This window comes from Zasmidium cellare (genome assembly GCF_010093935.1).
Source record: "Zasmidium cellare ATCC 36951 unplaced genomic scaffold M409scaffold_15, whole genome shotgun sequence".
Taxonomy (NCBI): domain Eukaryota; kingdom Fungi; phylum Ascomycota; class Dothideomycetes; order Mycosphaerellales; family Mycosphaerellaceae; genus Zasmidium; species Zasmidium cellare.
The window spans coordinates 427269-443477 of NW_022986959.1; the positions used below are offsets into that span (position 1 = coordinate 427269).

At 53.5% G+C, this 16209-nt stretch overlaps 8 protein-coding genes across 8 annotated transcripts in view; 6 read left to right on the forward strand and 2 right to left on the reverse strand.

Annotated features, from left to right (window-relative positions):
* Window positions 1-265: 265 nt before the first annotated feature.
* M409DRAFT_66046 (uncharacterized protein) lies at window positions 266-1618 on the forward strand (the record flags this gene model as incomplete). Its single annotated transcript, XM_033816767.1, has 5 exons — window positions 266-322; window positions 381-587; window positions 648-861; window positions 925-1288; window positions 1345-1618. The coding sequence occupies 5 exons, from the start codon at window positions 266-268 to the stop codon at window positions 1616-1618; spliced, it is 1116 nt and encodes a 371-aa protein (XP_033668377.1).
* A 154-nt stretch (window positions 1619-1772) lies between these two features.
* M409DRAFT_66047 (uncharacterized protein) lies at window positions 1773-3185 on the reverse strand (the record flags this gene model as incomplete). Its single annotated transcript, XM_033816768.1, has 5 exons — window positions 1773-1932; window positions 1988-2514; window positions 2571-2621; window positions 2673-2886; window positions 2920-3185. The coding sequence occupies 5 exons, from the start codon at window positions 3183-3185 to the stop codon at window positions 1773-1775; spliced, it is 1218 nt and encodes a 405-aa protein (XP_033668378.1).
* A 1041-nt stretch (window positions 3186-4226) lies between these two features.
* M409DRAFT_66048 (uncharacterized protein) lies at window positions 4227-7157 on the forward strand (the record flags this gene model as incomplete). Its single annotated transcript, XM_033816769.1, has 3 exons — window positions 4227-4572; window positions 6383-6962; window positions 7070-7157. 3 exons carry the CDS (start codon window positions 4227-4229, stop codon window positions 7155-7157), a joined length of 1014 nt encoding a protein of 337 aa, XP_033668379.1.
* An 826-nt stretch (window positions 7158-7983) lies between these two features.
* On the forward strand, window positions 7984-8683 carry M409DRAFT_54090 (uncharacterized protein; the record flags this gene model as incomplete). Its single annotated transcript, XM_033812586.1, has 3 exons — window positions 7984-8085; window positions 8143-8390; window positions 8443-8683. 3 exons carry the CDS (start codon window positions 7984-7986, stop codon window positions 8681-8683), a joined length of 591 nt encoding a protein of 196 aa, XP_033668380.1.
* A 2074-nt stretch (window positions 8684-10757) lies between these two features.
* M409DRAFT_22301 (uncharacterized protein) lies at window positions 10758-12230 on the forward strand (the record flags this gene model as incomplete). The annotated part of the gene is made up of 1 exon (XM_033806274.1): window positions 10758-12230. One exon carries the CDS (start codon window positions 10758-10760, stop codon window positions 12228-12230), a length of 1473 nt encoding a protein of 490 aa, XP_033668381.1.
* Window positions 12231-12845: 615 nt separating this feature from the next.
* On the forward strand, window positions 12846-13896 carry M409DRAFT_22302 (uncharacterized protein; the record flags this gene model as incomplete). Its single annotated transcript, XM_033806275.1, has 2 exons — window positions 12846-12911; window positions 12964-13896. The coding sequence occupies 2 exons, from the start codon at window positions 12846-12848 to the stop codon at window positions 13894-13896; spliced, it is 999 nt and encodes a 332-aa protein (XP_033668382.1).
* A 422-nt stretch (window positions 13897-14318) lies between these two features.
* Window positions 14319-15168, forward strand: M409DRAFT_22303 (uncharacterized protein; the record flags this gene model as incomplete). The annotated part of the gene is made up of 2 exons (XM_033806276.1): window positions 14319-14529; window positions 14585-15168. 2 exons carry the CDS (start codon window positions 14319-14321, stop codon window positions 15166-15168), a joined length of 795 nt encoding a protein of 264 aa, XP_033668383.1.
* Window positions 15169-15825: 657 nt separating this feature from the next.
* M409DRAFT_54094 (uncharacterized protein) overlaps window positions 15826-16209 on the reverse strand; it is a gene marked incomplete at both ends in the record, with an annotated part of 2635 nt that continues 2251 nt past the window's right edge. The window contains one exon of the mRNA XM_033812587.1: window positions 15826-16171. Coding sequence (XP_033668384.1) covers window positions 15826-16171 — 346 coding nt within the window. The remainder of the gene's footprint in view (window positions 16172-16209) is intronic.

Sequence of the window (16209 nt, forward strand, 5' to 3'; positions counted from 1 at the left end):
GGCACCCACACCTTCCTTACACGCTGTCCTCCATCCTCGGCCTAGGACCTCACAGATTCCTAAAATGGCCGAGAGCGATGACATGCAGCGACATCGCCATGGCTGCGGGGCAGAAGCTCAGGAGCATTTACCCCTCTTCTGGCCACGGCGAGGTGGACAGAGATGAAGAAGAGAGAGAAGAACGACTTCGAGCTTTTTGATCTTGTTTCATAACCATCAAGGTTGACCATCAGCGACCCTCTGTACCTTGCATACCCGATCCACCATGCCGTTCAAGCCCCCGGAGAAGATGCGAGCTGTCGTGCTCAAGGGTGATTACCACGTACAACTCATATCCATATCTTCAGTGGAAGACAGGATCACTGACGAGAAGATCACAGGTCGAAGTCGAAGACCGCCCATACCCCAAGATCAAGAACCCCACCGACTCCGTCCTCAAAGTCTCCTCGACCGCCCTCTGCGGCAGCGACCTCCACTTCTACCGAGGTCATTTGAAGTGTCCGCCGGACTTCATCTGTGGACATGAATTTGTGGGGGAGATTGTCGAGAAGGGTGATGGGGTGAAGAAGTTTGAGGTTGGGGATAAGGTATACATCAGCGGGAAGACAAGACCTTGGGATTGTTGAGATGGCTGACGAGGACAACAGGTCGTTGTGCCTTTCTACACGGCCTGCGGTGAATGCTACTACTGCGTCCGAGGGCAGGCATCGAGATGCGCGAAGGGCGAGCTCTTCGGCAACAGTGCGCCTGCGAATACCATCGATGGCGGTCAGGCGGAGTATGTGCGATGTCCTCTTGCGGACACCACTTTTGTCAAGACACCAGCTGGAATCCCGGAGGAGATGCTCGTGCTGATGGCAGGTAGGTCGGGAGGACAGAGTACACAAAGGTGTGAAAGACACTGACCGAGTTGTGTTTGGGCAGACATCTTCCCAACCGGATACTTCGCCGCCTCGCGCTTCCTCAAGAACCTCCCGGACCGCGATCGCAAAGAATACACAGCCGTCTGTATAGGATGTGGGCCCGTAGGAATCTGCGCGATCACTTGTGCTCTGACGATGGTGGATACTGTATATGCGATTGACGGCGTGCCAGAACGGTTAGAGCAAGCGAAAGAGATTGGAGCGATACCCATCAACCTCAAGGACAACCCCGTGCAGAAGATCAAGGATGCGACGAATGGAAGAGGTGCGGATGTGGTGATTGAGGGTGTCGGTCATGCAGATGCGTGGCAGATGGCGTTTGATATGATCAGGCCGTGGGGATCGATCTCCAGTATTGGCGTGCAGTATGTCGAACACAAGCTAAGGATCATGGGCAATGGGCAATGCTAATAATATCTAGCACCGAAAAGTGGGAAGTCAACGGCCTCCTCCTCTACGGCAAGAACGTCACCATGGCCTTCGGCCGCTGCCCTGTCCGCTCCATCTTCGAAGACGCCCTCGCTCTGCTCGTGCAGGAACAGAAGAAGGTGGCCTTCTTGTGCGGCAAGACGATGTCCTTGGAAGAGGCGCCACAGGCGTATAAAGACTTCGAGCAGAGGAAGGTGCACAAGATTGTGTTCAAGATGGGGGATCAGGTGAAGCAGGTGGATATTGCGGAGAAGGTTGGTTCTTGAAGAAAGGGAAACCCGCGATGGAAGAATGAGAGAAAGAGAAACTGATGACTGGGCACGAAGAGCTGTGAGTGTTCGGAAGCGATTGAGAATGACTGACATGCTTGCTTCCTCCGTCGCGCAGGTATCTGCAAAGTGCTCTTCTTATCTGCTCTGCTCATTTCCACGTGAACACGATCATATCCAACAGTGCGCCTTCGGTCCTCCTAACTTCCTCCAGCTCGAACCGTGGACTCGCCTTACGGAACAGCTCAACCCACTCGGTCTCGTCTCGCTCTTGAGAATTGAACACCGCCATCATGTTGATATCGGCAGCCCTGTTGCCCGCAAGAGTCAGCACACGACCATCGGCATGAAGGATCAACGACATACCTTTGCCACCTCTCATATCTAGGCGGCACAGCAGACGAAGGCTGCAAACTCTGCTCATTCAGCAATATCCTCGCGCCAGGCTTCAATGCTGGAACCAATGCCTGTAGGATCTGGACGCAGTACTTATCCGACCAGTTATGGAGGATGAACCGCATGAAGTACACATCCGCGTCCTTGACGGGCTGTTCGGTGAAGAAGTCGTGGGCCATGAACTTCACTCTTCCATCTACGTCGTCCTTGCCAGCTTCGTCTATCACATCTGGCAGATCCTGCACGACGAAGTTCAACTTCGGAAATGCTTTCGCCAGCTCGATGCTCACTCCGCCATGGGAGCCGCCTATATCCACGACTGTGGCGTTATGAGGGAGAGATGCCCAGTCAAAGCCAGTAAGGACGTGGGATCTTTCGAGACCGGGGAAGTGCTCGTGGAAGGCCATGGCGGTTTTGAAGCGAGTAGCCCGCGAAGGGGCGTCTTCGGAGAAGAAGGTGAAGATCGGCTTGCGGGTTGCATTGGCAATGTTGAAACCCTGTTGGTGAGATCAAGGTGAGTATCAGTGGCGGTTGGGGTGATCTAGGGACGTACGCATTCATTCGGCTCCTCGGACTCAGGCCACTTGGCCACCGCATCGACGGCCTACAATACCCATCGGTCACAACACTCCCCTCATCATGGATCGAGACTCACCTTCCCAACAGCGGGCGCCATCTCCTCCACATACATCACACACCAACCCCGCAACCCCTCCACCTCCCTCAACGCCCTCGTCAAACTCGTATGCCTCACCCACCCCGGCTCCGGCTCACAAAACAAATGATCCGTCATAGCAAGCCTCAACAACCTCGCAACTCTCTTCTCCTCCACCCGAATCCTCCCCGCCAACTCCCCAAACCCCATCCCCCTCCCGAGCGGCACAACATTCTGCACGTCTTACTTCAGCACGAACTGCAGCCCGACTGAGGAGGCGAGAGCTTTGTTGATCACGCCGCCGATGGGGCCTTGGTTGAGCCAGTAGAGTTCTTCCAGGGCTTCGGAGAGGGCTTCCTGCGTGGCGAGGAGGTCTGGGGGAGGTGGGCTGGAGGGAATGGGAGGCTGGTCTTCGGAGAAGGAGGGTTGTGGAGTGTTGGTTTGCGTGTGGTGGGTGCTGAGAGTTGTGGTTAGGGAGTGGATTTTGGTGGAGAGGGTGAGGAGGCGGGACATGGTTGTGGAATACAATGAGGACTGTTGGAGGTACTTCCTTGAGAGGAGTCCACACGGCCACGATTGCTTTCGAGCTCTATATGACTGCTGAGGATTGGAGATTTCGGAGCCGTTCGATGCAATGTTAGTCAGATCGCTCGCATCGCATACTCCTGCAGGATTGTTGGACGACTTACGTCCGGGGTTAGCGAAGTCTAGGAAGGCTGTTACAGGAATGGTGGATTTGACGAGATGGGTAGTAGGTCCCTCATTGTTTCCCAGAACGACTTGAAGGGGCTCCAATCCCCCGCAAGCTTGATGCTCATCCATGGTATACGTATACTCACTCTCTTGTCGAGATGTTGAGTTTAATGATAAAAGCTTCACGAGTACCTTTGGAGTGAAGATCAGGGCTCTGCTTTGCATATCAAACTGAGGTCTGCATTCGAAGGACTTTTATGAGGCTGGTTCTTCCCTTTATGGTCCCATTTTTTTTAACGGGAGTACGTCCGGGTGAGAGAGCAAGTGTAGTAGAGAGGACGATGTTCTTGCCTCAGGCACTACGGAGCTCGGACCGGGCTGGTTCCACCAATTGTGCGGCTGAGGGGGATACTTCACCTCCTCCTTTTCCTCGATATTCCTTTACGACATGGAGGCTCCCCCAGGCATACTGAAACCAAGACAACGAACCACCGGAAACCCGATCAAATCTAAAACATCTGCAATGCTGATCGTGAGCTTTCTCACTCTGTCTTGATGATCCGCCGTTGCGTTTTTGCCGCCAGCGACAATATCCTTCTCGGGAGCAGAGCAGGCGTTCATTGTGGCCGATGAAAGACAAGAACTGAGACTACAGGACTACAAGACTCCAATGGTGAACAAGGTTTTGTAACATCGCAGCTGGAGGAAATCCTGCTGGCTCACACAGGTCTGCGACGAAGATGCGAGCGAAACCTGGGTTCGCTCTGTTTTTGCCGATGCTTGCCACATAGCTCAGCCATTCGTTCGTTTCCACAATATCCACGGACTGGGACCTTCCGATTTGAGAGTCGGTAATCTATCATGCGGCTCATCAATGTCCATTCACTGGATACCAAAGACTTTTCTGCGTCTTGGCCAGAGTACGCCATTCTCTCGCACCGTTGGGAGGACGACGAGATATCTTACCAAGATTACCAGGATCCCTCGAAAAGAACTGGCGCTGGATACCGCAAGATCAAGGACTTCTGTCTATTAGTCCAGCAAGCTGACTGGGCGAAAGGCCAAGCAATGCGTCGAAGGATCGAGTGGGCGTGGGTGGACACGTGCTGTATCGACAAGACCTCAAGTGCAGAATTGTCTGAAGCTATTAACTCGATGTGGACGTGGTACCAAGAAGCTGCTGTTTGTGTCGCTTACATCTCTGACTGCGAAGTGAGCGACTCTCGAGCCCGGACCTTGCGCAGTCTTCGAGCAAGCCCGTGGTTCAGAAGAGGATGGACACTGCAAGAGCTTCTGGCACCAAAAGAAGTCTTCGTATATGCCCAAGACTGGCAGTGTCTTGGTCAGCGTAACACTACGGCCGACTTGCGTCGAGCCATCAACCTTGCGACAGCTATCGAGGAAGGCTATCTCCAGGGCAGGAAGCATGTAGCAGATGCATCAATCGCACAGCGAATGAGCTGGGCTTCGGCTCGGAAGACGACGAGAGGAGAGGATCTGGCTTACTGCCTAATGGGTATCTTCAACGTCAACATGCCGTTGCTATATGGAGAGGGACAGGAGAAAGCTTTCTATCGACTACAAGAAGAGATTGTGAAACAGTCGAACGATGAGTCGATCTTCGCATTCGGACTGAACATGTACGGCAAACAACCAGCACTCGCAGCGAACCCACGCCAGTTTGTCGACTGCGAGCACGTTCGAACAGCGCGGAGACTTCGACGAGAGCCATATACCATCACGAACACCGGACTGAACCTCGAATCGCCAGCCATCAAGTGGACAGTCGGCCGGGACTGTTTCTACATCCTCAATCTCAATTGCGGGCGTCTCGTCTTTCCCGAAGGCGGGCTCGCAGATGCCCACCCATCAGATGCTGTCCGTCTCAAAGGCTGCATCATGGTCCTCCGCAAAATGGGCGACCGCTTCGTGCGAGATTTCTCCTGGGAGAAGAAAGTCGAAGAGCTCTCCCCACTCGCTGCAGAGAAGCTCGCCCGAGAAGGATCCTGGCAGAAGATCGAGTCCATGCGCTTCTACCTGGCTGTGACAGTCAACGACGTCTATAGCGCCGAAGTCGACGAACGGCAGAATGCTCTCAACATCCGTGATGGTCAGAGTTTCTGGTATGAGGATAATGATGGACCGATGTTCGGTGGGTTTACGGTTCATGAGGGTGTGCAGCGGGCGCCGACGGGGAAGTTGATGGCTAGTGAGCTTCTGACGGAAGATATGGATGATGAGGATGGACGCTGGTTTGAGCTGGAAGCTACTGAACTGCCATCGTCCCATTCGAATCCCTTTCAAACGGCGACGACGCTTGGGCCCTTTGAGTTGGAGGCATGAAGAGTCCAACAATGTGTGGTAAAGGACCAACAGCTTTGCAGCGGTCAGTCGATAGTGCGGCGCACACTTGTCCGTCAGGTCCTCGTTGCTAATTCATCGGTACTCAGCCCAGTGGCGAAGCTCCTTGTTACACGGCATGAAGCCGGCGCCTAGCAAGCCGCCACAGCGGCTGAAGAGGTGGAGCTGAGGTGGCCTCACCATCTCAGGCCTTTTCAATCATATTGTCACCTATCCTGCCTGGACCCTAACTCCTACGCACACATCCTGCTCCTCCTTCAGGCCTCTGGACATGCGGCTCATCAACGTTCGTACTTTGGAGCTGCAGTGGTTCGGAGACGCTCCGCCACCTTATGCTATCCTCTCTCACACATGGGATGCACGTGAGCTATCTCTCCAAGATCTACAAGATCCCAATAAGCGTCGTAGTCCCGGGTTTAAGAAGCTTTCGGATTTTTGTCGCCTGGTTTTGTGGCTTAGTCGGAAGCCAGACCCCAACGCCGGGAGGCATCACCTGTTAGGCTTACCGAATATGAGCGGCATAAGTTGGGCATGGGTCGACACGGTGTGCATTGACAAGTCAAGCAGCTCTGAGCTTTCTGAAGCCATCAACTCCATGTGGCGATACTATGCAGAAAGCAGATACTGCATAGCGTACTTGAGCGATGCTGCTGGAGACCACCCTCGGACCTTACGGCATTGTCAGTGGTTCAGCCGTGGCTGGACCTTACAAGAGCTTCTTGCACCAATGCATGTACTGTTCTACTCGCAGTTCTGGCGTCTCGTTGGATCGAGAGACGAGTTGGCCACCAAGGATAGCTGGCTCGTGGAAGCCACTGGTATCGAAGCAGTATTTCTGGAAAAATACACCAACGTTCGTTCAGCTTCCGTAGCGCAGCGTATGGGCTGGGCAGCACGACGACGCACTACTCGGCAAGAAGACATGGCATACTGCCTAATGGGCTTGTTTGATGTGAATATGCCCCTGCTTTACGGAGAGGGGTGGTCGAAGGCATTCCTGCGCCTGCAAAGCGAGATCATTCGGCAAAGCGACGACGAGTCCATATTTGTCTTCTACAAGCAGCCCAACGTAGCACATTCGGGTGTTTTAGCGAAGCATCCAGCCGCATTCAAGCACAGCACTCTTGTCCGGACGCAATCCAGGGTCGAACGTTCCCCCTTCATGGTCACGCACAAGGGACTTCAAATCGACGGACCAGCACTTGGGATCAAGACAACAAATACATACCCAGACCAGTTTATCATCAAGCTGAACTGTGTTCACCTCCTCCGCACTGCATCAGACCGTCGCCGGAGCGAGCCGGACATTGTCCGGAGCTGTGTGCTTGTTGTCCAACAAGTAGGTCACATCTATGTGCGGAAGCCACAGCTCGAAGAGGAAGTCCTTCATATGACTTCAGGGCAAGTATTGGAGCGCATCGAGAGTCATGACTGGGAGAGAATAGTGTCTCGGCAATTCATCATCGCGCTGACGGATGAAGCAGCGGAAGATGTTTTGCGAATGACAGGAAGGGTTGCGATCGATTTAAGCGTACCCCAATACTTAACACGGCCCGAAACAAAATGCATCGATTCAGATTCTGAGTGGTTCGAGGGAATCCGGGAAGAAGAGTTCCAGGTCAAGCTGGAAGATGTCATTGATACTTGACGTCCTGCTTGTCAACAATAGACGTATGGACAGCCGGATAGCGGCTCCTATCCTTGCTTTGAAATCGACCTCAACCGCTCCGAGAACCGCGAACCCTTTCTCGAACAGGCCAGACCCATCATCCACCAACCTTCTCGATGCCCGCAGGAGAACCACTCCTCCCAGCCAATCACATGGCCGCCCAACAGCCTTCTCGATAACTGCATTAGCGCTCAACCTCTACTGATCCTACAGGGCCACAGGGCGTTCTGCTCACACTGAGTCATCCATTCAAGCAGCTTTGTGTGGAGCCGATCGGCCAGATACGACGATTTTTCTCGGAAAGTGGTCTGGATTGCGAGAATATATAGGCGGGAGGTGCTCGACCTTCTTATACCTTCCCGTTCGAAATCTTGCATATGATTCCCGTCGTCGCAACGTTGGGTTGCTCATCGATTTCTGATCGATTCTATTGACGTCAGATCGTTGGCCACGCCGTGTTTATTTCTGTGCCTGTTCCATGATGTGGTGAGCATAAACGTGTGGATACGAGCCTGCTAGCCTTGTTGGTCGCTTTCTCGTACATCGTGGGGACGTTTGAAACCTTTCTCGCAAAACGAAACAGCGATCATGAGTGTGGCTTCGGATTTGCAAATCGAAGGCTACACTCAGGGTACTGGCAAATTTGATCAAGGCCAGGATATAGGCTACGAGGATCGTACAATTGCCTATGTGGGTTGATAACGAATCGACGAGGAGCCTGACAAGGATGCTGATGATGTGGTGCAGATGTCCCCGTATACTTATCCTGGCTCCAGCCTCGAAGACTGGCCCTGGTCCTACCCAGATGGCTTCGCCCAGGCCACGAGCTCTACCTGGAACGATGATCAAGAACTGGACAACTCTACCCCCGAAGAAGTGGCAACATCGACGCATTCAAACAGCCCTTCCTTTGACCCTCCGGGCAGCCAGTCGGTCTTGACGCAGTCTGAGAAGACGGCAAAACAGCTTAGGAGAAAGGCGCAGAATCGAGAGTCGTATGTCATATTCCTACCCCGAAACCCTAGGAAAGACGCTGACAGTTCGAAGGCAACGAAACTTCCGCCGACGCAAGGAGCAAAGCCTTCGGCAGGCCAACGAAACCATCGTCCAGCTGCAGAATCAATCGAAGGACCAGCAGCGGGAAATCGTACGATCGACTGGCTTGCTCCAACAAACTAGGATTGAAGTCCAGACTTTGAGATCTATCCTCACACCGCGGATGGCCGAATCGAGCGGCGGAGCAGACTTCTACGACAATACTTGGGCGACAGGCAAACCTTTGACATGAGATCGACGTAAACTGTGCAACGGACTGAGCTTATACGCCAGTATTCAACTCGACTGTGGCACTATGGATTCGTGTCTATCGATTCTCGCCATCGATTCTCTTGCACATGATGTTCCTACCAAGGCATTATAGTGCTGGAAGAAGCTTTTTGCAGAATGAGTGCAACGACAGCAGAAATGGACTAGCGACAGGTCTTTGCGGCATGCCAGAAAGTTCGCCTCTGATCGTCGATGGGGCGAACTTGCGTGGGTGGGAAGAGAGATGGTGGAGTCAAGATAGAGAGCAGTGTCAGTGTTCGTGTCAGTGCCAGGGCTATCAAGGCATGCTGTGCGATGTTTGCATCAAGAGCGCCCAGGTTGTGGTTATAGCCTGATTATGTTCGACGTCAAGCTACCGCCAACAAGGGGCAGAGCTGTCGAAACATGCGATATCATGTCAAGCCTCCTTGAACTGCACGACTATATCTTCGAACTCCCAGCCTCGGTATTCCTCAAGCCCAGAGCATTCCAAATACAGCTTGCAGCATCCTTCGCAAGTCTGCCTCCCGCGAACGAAAAATGGGCCCCGACCATCTCACTGATCCCCTGTCTGTCAACTGGCAACACCTCGCTCAGCGCCTCGACCATCTCATAGACTGGCAGACTTTTGCTTTCCACGCTACCCATCAAGACAAGCTGTACTGCAGCGTTCCGAATATCATGAGTCGCTGGTTGATATGTCTTAGCAGCAAGCGCCTCTTTCATCGCCTGCCTGAGATTTCCCGGCGGAGCCTGAGACCAGAAATCGTTTCCCTTCGTTGCGGTCGATGGTTCTTCGCCAAGCAGTCCGGCTGCAAACAAGGCGAACGGCTGACTTGAATGCTGCATTTCTTCGAAAGTATGCATTATACTTTCTCGCTGCGGCGAGGCTTCTGGAAGCAAAGCTGGTAACATTGGCTCGTGCAATATAACGGTCTCGACAAGGCGAGAGTGCGAAAGCAGTAGTTCTAGCGCTATGGTTGCGCCGAAGGAGGTCCCAAAGCAGTAGACAGGCGCCGTCGTGCGGTTTTTGATGGTCTCGATCAGAGCGGCTGCATCTCTTGACTGCTGTGAAATGAGCTCCGTCGGCGAAACCTCCGTGCCTATGGATGTGGCACTGCTCGCTGAGATTGCTGCGGCGAAGCCTCTTCTGTCGAAATACACACAAACGAAGTGTGAGCACAAGTGGGTAGCCAGGCGATGGTAGAAGACTCCTAGACCCACGCTTCCGACGATGAAGATTAAAACAGGTTTCTTGCCGTCCAAATCGCCCAAAATCGTATAGCAAATAAGGTGGCCATCGTCCAGTGCTAGAGTCTGCCGCTGAGTGGGGATGTTCATGGCTGGGAGATGGACCTTTCGATTGGAAGTCAAGCGGAGAGGACGTAGTCTGAACTCTATGCCTCGGACAGCTCTTCGTATAATGGTCTGTATTGATCGTGCCAGCTGAATGCGCCCCGCTACACACGGAAGGATTGGCAACGCAGGATTCGGACTTCCACGGTCTGGTGTTCCTGGTGGTCGTTATGCCGACTAACCCCAGGTGTACAACCAACCTATAGAAGTCTCGGCAATGCAAATTGTAGCTTGGAAACACCGAGTCCAATCGTTTGATAAGATTTCGTCCAGCAAATCTATCGTGCTTACACAAGAAGAAAGTTGTGGCTGAAAGGATGCTGATGCCACATGCCGGGGGCCTATGCGAATACGACGGCTGAATATTCCAAAGACCATAACGATCTGTCAAGCAGGCGGATGATACGAAGAATAGACTCTTACCAGCCCTTATGTTCGAAATGATTCTGCATCCGATCATATACGTACTCCCTCACTGGCAAGGCTGAATCGTCCCCCCTTCATAGTGTTGCCTCAGGCACCAGCGCAGGCTGGGCCGGGTGGAGGCGGGGCTGCTGCTTCACTTCAGCTTCCAGCTTTTCGCGGCAGCCAAGAAGACTTTCTTCAGCATTATATCGGCGATATACAGGCGTCCATGTCAAGGAATGCCGAAGCCATGATGTCAAGAACGGAACGACATCAATCTTTCACCGATATAAGCCATGCGTCTGATCAACATCCGTACCGAAAAACTGGAGGATTTCGTCGGCGGGACTCCTGCGTACGCCATCCTCTCACACCGGTGGACGAATGACGAGCCCACTTTCCAACAGTACAAGGCCGATCCTCTGGCATGTGGTGGGAACACCAAGATCCGCGATTTCTGCCGCCTTGTACGAGACTCCAAAAACGTGATGCACGGTTTGCCACAGGTGCAGTGGGCCTGGGTCGATACTGTCTGCATCGACAAGACAAGCAGTGCAGAGCTGAGTGAAGCAATCAACTCCATGTGGGACTGGTACAAGCGTGCAAAGTGGTGTGTGGCCTATTTGTCGGATGTCAGTGTTCAGGACCTGGATTTGAGAAAGGACAGAGACATCATCCGCCACTCCATCCAGAGCAGCGAGTGGTTCACAAGAGGATGGACCCTCCAAGAGTTACTTGCTCCACAAAGAGTTGCCTTCTACTCGAAGGAATGGTCCTACTTGGGATCCAAAAGCCCCCACATTCCCAGTGCGCTGAGCATTCTGAGAGACCCGTTGGACATCGTCAGCACCATAGAGATTGCAACCTCCATTGACGGCAGGATCTTACGAGGACACAAACCCGTACAGTGGGCTTCCGTCGCGCAGAGAATGAGCTGGGCATCGCGGCGATCCACTTCAAGACCAGAGGATGCTGCATACTGCCTACTTGGGTTGTTCGACCTAAAAATGCCTCTGCTTTACGGCGAAGGCGGCCCGAATGCATTTCGACGGTTGCAAGAGCAGATCCTTCACGAGTCTGACGATGACTCCATCTTCGCCTTCCAGCTAGGCTCCATGGGCGCAGCGCTCGCCGACTCCCCAGAAGATTTCAAGGGTTGTGAGTACATCGAGCGAGTCCAAACCAAACGTCGGAAAAGTTATGTCGTGGTGCATCAAAGGTTGATCCTTTCCTCCCCGGCGATACAGGTCAAGAACATCAGAGCGTCCAGTAAAGCCAACAGACGGCAGTTCCTTATCCGATTAGACTGTGTCAAAGTGTCCCCAAACATTGACACTGACAGGAGTCAATGCAAATTCCAACTCATCGGCCTGCAGCAATTCGGCGACCAATTCCGCCGCCGGCAAGGGATCGTGAATTCGGTCAAAGACATGACCAAGGCAGAAGTTGACGAGAAAGTCCGTAAGAATGAGTGGTCTGAAGTTGAGATGATGGACTTCTCGATACCCATATCCTGGCGCATCGCTCTCTGGCGACGTGGGAGGCATGATCTTAGAGCACCGCCAGTGCAGACGTTCACGGGACTGGATACGCCATACTTTGGTGGGATTCTTGCTCCTCCAGCCGGACAGACGCTGTTTCGAAGCAGGAGTGACGCTTCATCTGATGAAGATAGAACTCGCAAGGCTAGGGAAGCTTTTCTGAACCTGATGACTGGACCCGAGGGGCGCTTGCCTTGGGGAGAGTCCCAAGACGCCGTGGAGTCATGAAACTGCCAATTCACCGAAAGTATTGGGGCCATCCTGTCTACTTGGTTTTCAGTTCATGACGAGAAGAACGCCCCGAAAAGTTCGACCTTTTCAAGGATAGAACGAATAGACATCGTCTTGCGAAAGTCTTATGATCCCGGATTGCTGAAATCCCCGGACCACCCGATCTCGGCTGAATTTTGTTCCGCATGTCACCCGCAGCAGCCACACAAACATGAGCATTGGCATACCGACATAACACAGCCCTCTGGTTTCGAATCCGCCGCAGATCAACTGCGCCCAGGGTATTCTGGGTGGCAAGCAGACTCTTGGTCCAATCCCTAAGCTGTTGGTGCGAGCTGAGGAAAGCGCCAAGAGTCCGGCCAGGCTCCAGTGAAGCCGAGCCTTGTCTTGCCTTGCTATCAGTCTGAGCAATCTGCATTACCAAAATACCTGTGACCGGTATGCTAAGCTCTATTACACTGGCTCCGTTACTTGACGGCGAGATAGATATCCCGCTTCGGGACTTTGGAGTCCACACCTCGCCCCGGGCATTTTGTGATTTGGTATAAGACCAACAAGGTCTGATCAGATACACGATCCCACTCGACAATTAAAATCCATTACATCAAGGTCATGTTTGTTCCACAATATATCATCTTTCTACTCACTCTTTCGCTCTCTACGTCAGGATATGCATATGTAAGGCAGGCAGATAGGAAGCATCAAGTCTTCGTCTAACTTTTGACATCAGCAACACTGGACGAGACATACATCCATCGGACAAGGGCCCAGACAGGAACATGCCGTGGCCAAGCTAGGAAGCAAACTGTACCTCATCGGCGGCGTCTACTACAACAACACATACGGCGTCGAGACGACGAACCGTATCGAAGCATTCGACACACAAGGGGAGCTCTGGCACGTAGCCGCTCCGCTGCCTCAACCTGTCAACCATCCAAATGCTGCTAGCGTAGGCGGCAAGATATACGTACTGGGATCACTCGGCGCCGGAGGCAATTGGACAGCCTTGCGCGAGACCTATGCATACGACCCGTTTCTCGATGCATGGCAGAGCCTGGCGCCACTCCCATTCGGAACCGAGCGTGGATCTTCCGCAGTGGGGGTCTGGAACAACACAATCTATCTCGCGGGCGGCATGCAGTTCCTGGAGATCATCCCGCCCTTCCAGCAAAACAGCGTGGCCTGGACGTCGGCGTACAACGTTGAGGAAGACACTTGGACCACTGACCTTCCTCCCCTCCCCGCCCGTCGACAGCACGTAGGCGGCGTCGTCGTCGGCTCGACGTTCTATGTCATCGGGGGCCGAGAGGATGGAATCGATCAGTACCGGAACACGACCTTTGCGCTGGATCTTCGCAATCCTGTCGCGTGGAGGACGTTGGCTCCGATGCCTACCGCGCGAGGCAGTCTCGCTTGCGCGGCTATCAAGACCTGGATCTATTGCTTTGGGGGAGAAGGGGACCCTTCCAATCCGGAGCATGTTTTCGATGAAGTCGAGGCGTATGATACAGAGAGCGATGTATGGTATAGATTACCGCCGATGCAGGTTCCTCGCCATGGAACAGGAGCCGTGGCCTTTGGAGACTCGATCTACATACCTGGTGGTGGGATTAAGACTGCGATGGCTCCTGTCGGGATTGTGGATTCTTTTAGGCATGTTTGAAATGCGATTCTTGTACTGTCATTTGTAGTAGACTGAACAGTGCTCTGATCCAGAAGATGATGCGGATGCTCATTGGCGGTATCGGAGACGGATCAAGCGCTGGAAGACAAAGCCGATTTTCGGGATTGAAATCTGCACGTAGACAACGCTTCCCAAGTACCCCCAGCCTCAACCTCGTAGCTCTCCTGGACCGGTGAAAGCATCAGTTGCGAAAAGTAATATCTGCCGCCTGTTCACTTACTGGTCGAAACCACTAGACCCATCTAGGAAGCAACAGCCCAAAGCTGCCGCCTTGGGTGACGTCTCTATAATTCATTGATGGAGCTAGTCATATCAGCTTTTCCAACCCTCGAGAACACTCAAATCATACTCGGCCGTTCGAGCACTATTACCAAGATCCAGCACAATTAATTTTCACCGCCATGGCCGACCAACCCCAACAAGCGCACTACCACAAACTCAACGAGCGCAACTTCAACCAACGAACCGCGAAAGAGCATGCACGCCATCTCCTGCCCTACATTAAGCCTCACCATTGGATCCTAGATCTTGGATGTGGACCGGGGGCTATCACGGCGGATCTCGCCGAACTCGTGCCGAAGGGGGAGGTTGTTGGGATCGATGTTGATGAGAGTAAGTGTAACTCCGGAGAGAAGGAGTCGAGGATTGTGCAGCTGATGATGCACAGCTTTCATCGAAGCCGGAAAAGCCTTAGCTGAGAAGAGAGGGCTGAAGAATGTCACCTTCCGTCCCGGAGACGTCAAAACAGACCTGACAACCATCCCCCCCTCCTCCTTCGACATCATCCACGCCCACCAACTCCTCCTGCACCTCCCCTCCCCAGTAACCGTAGTGCTTGAAGCCCACCGGATCCTCAAACCATGTGGGATCTTCAGCACCGTCGACTCCGCCCTGCGGACCATCATCCCCGCCATCCCGGGAGCGATCGCTAGTAATGAGACGTACGAGCGCTTCACACGCTCCCGCGGCGCCGACCCGAACTTCGGTCTCACGCACCATATCGTCGCGCATGAAGCTGGGTTTGCATGGGAGGATATGGAGATGAGTTCCTGGACGATGCGGGAGATGGGGGAGGAGGGCAAGAAGAGGATTGCGGAGGGTGCGGGGCCGGCGGCGGAGGGGTTTATGGAGCGGGGGTTGATTTCGGCGGAGGAGGCGGAGGCGCAGAGGGAGGGCGGGGTGGAGTGGGCGGGGTTGAGGGAGTCGAGGTGGCTTGAGGTTGCGAGTGGGTTGGTTTGTTGGAAGCGGTAGGGTGGCGGTGGTTCGAAGTTGGGTCTCGCAGCCTTCTTCTTGGTCGGTCGTTGCCTCTTCTCTTGTATTCCGAGCCTGCAGTCCCGTTTTCCGGCAGTATTAGTGCAGAGCAGCGTGATAGCCGAGTGAACCTGCCCAGCCGTCCATTTTGGCGATTGCTGCATCCTGTACAGCTTTCGCAGTCGACATTCTTGGACAAATCAATACCCCGGAGACTCTGCTTCTCTCCATTTTCCGTCACGTTTCCGCCTGCCATGTCCAGCCCAAATGAAGCGTCGATTACCATGCACACGTCCCCAACGCTCGAAGACTTGTAGGATGGCGGAACCAGGGCCTGGTCAGCTTTCTTCGCAGGCTTCTTAATGTCTTAGGCGTGGCGAGGACTTATTCCTCACACCCCCTTGGCTCTCACGTAGGTCCTCGTTCTCTACTCTGACTCGACATACAGCTTCATAATCAGCATACATTCGTTGAGGCCACTTATTTCGGAACCATTTCAGAGCTCACGGGTTTCCGCCAACAGCTGTGCTCGTTGACAGGTCGTCATAGGCCGACTCCAGCATGCGTTTCATCTCTTGACATCGCTGATAGTACTTCATCGCAAAACTGGCCAGGAGCCGTTATCTTCGCCGTTGAGTATCACGGATCTCCTGCAACCTAGTAGCTTCGGCCTGGTGGAGGAACCCCCGAAGATTCTTCATCCTGGGCCTCGGGCGCCTCCTGCATCTCCTGCTGTAGAAGGACGATCTCATCTTGGTGAGATCGAACTGGGTTTTCCATGGCAACGGCCGCTTCGTGATGGCGGGTAGTCTGGGATAGCTTCCTTCCCTCGTTCGCTGCCGAAGCCAGAACATTGAGTGTCTCGTCAGAGCCCAGTGGCCATCTCCGCACAGACATCTTGATTTTTGAAATACCGGTCATTCCTAGAAGAGGCGCAAGTCGTCGTATGGGCTGATGAGCGTGGCACTGCAGCCAGCCCAAGTATTTCAAGTATCTCAAACGTCTGGAGCTGTAGGCAGCCAGACTATTACTCGAAAGTAG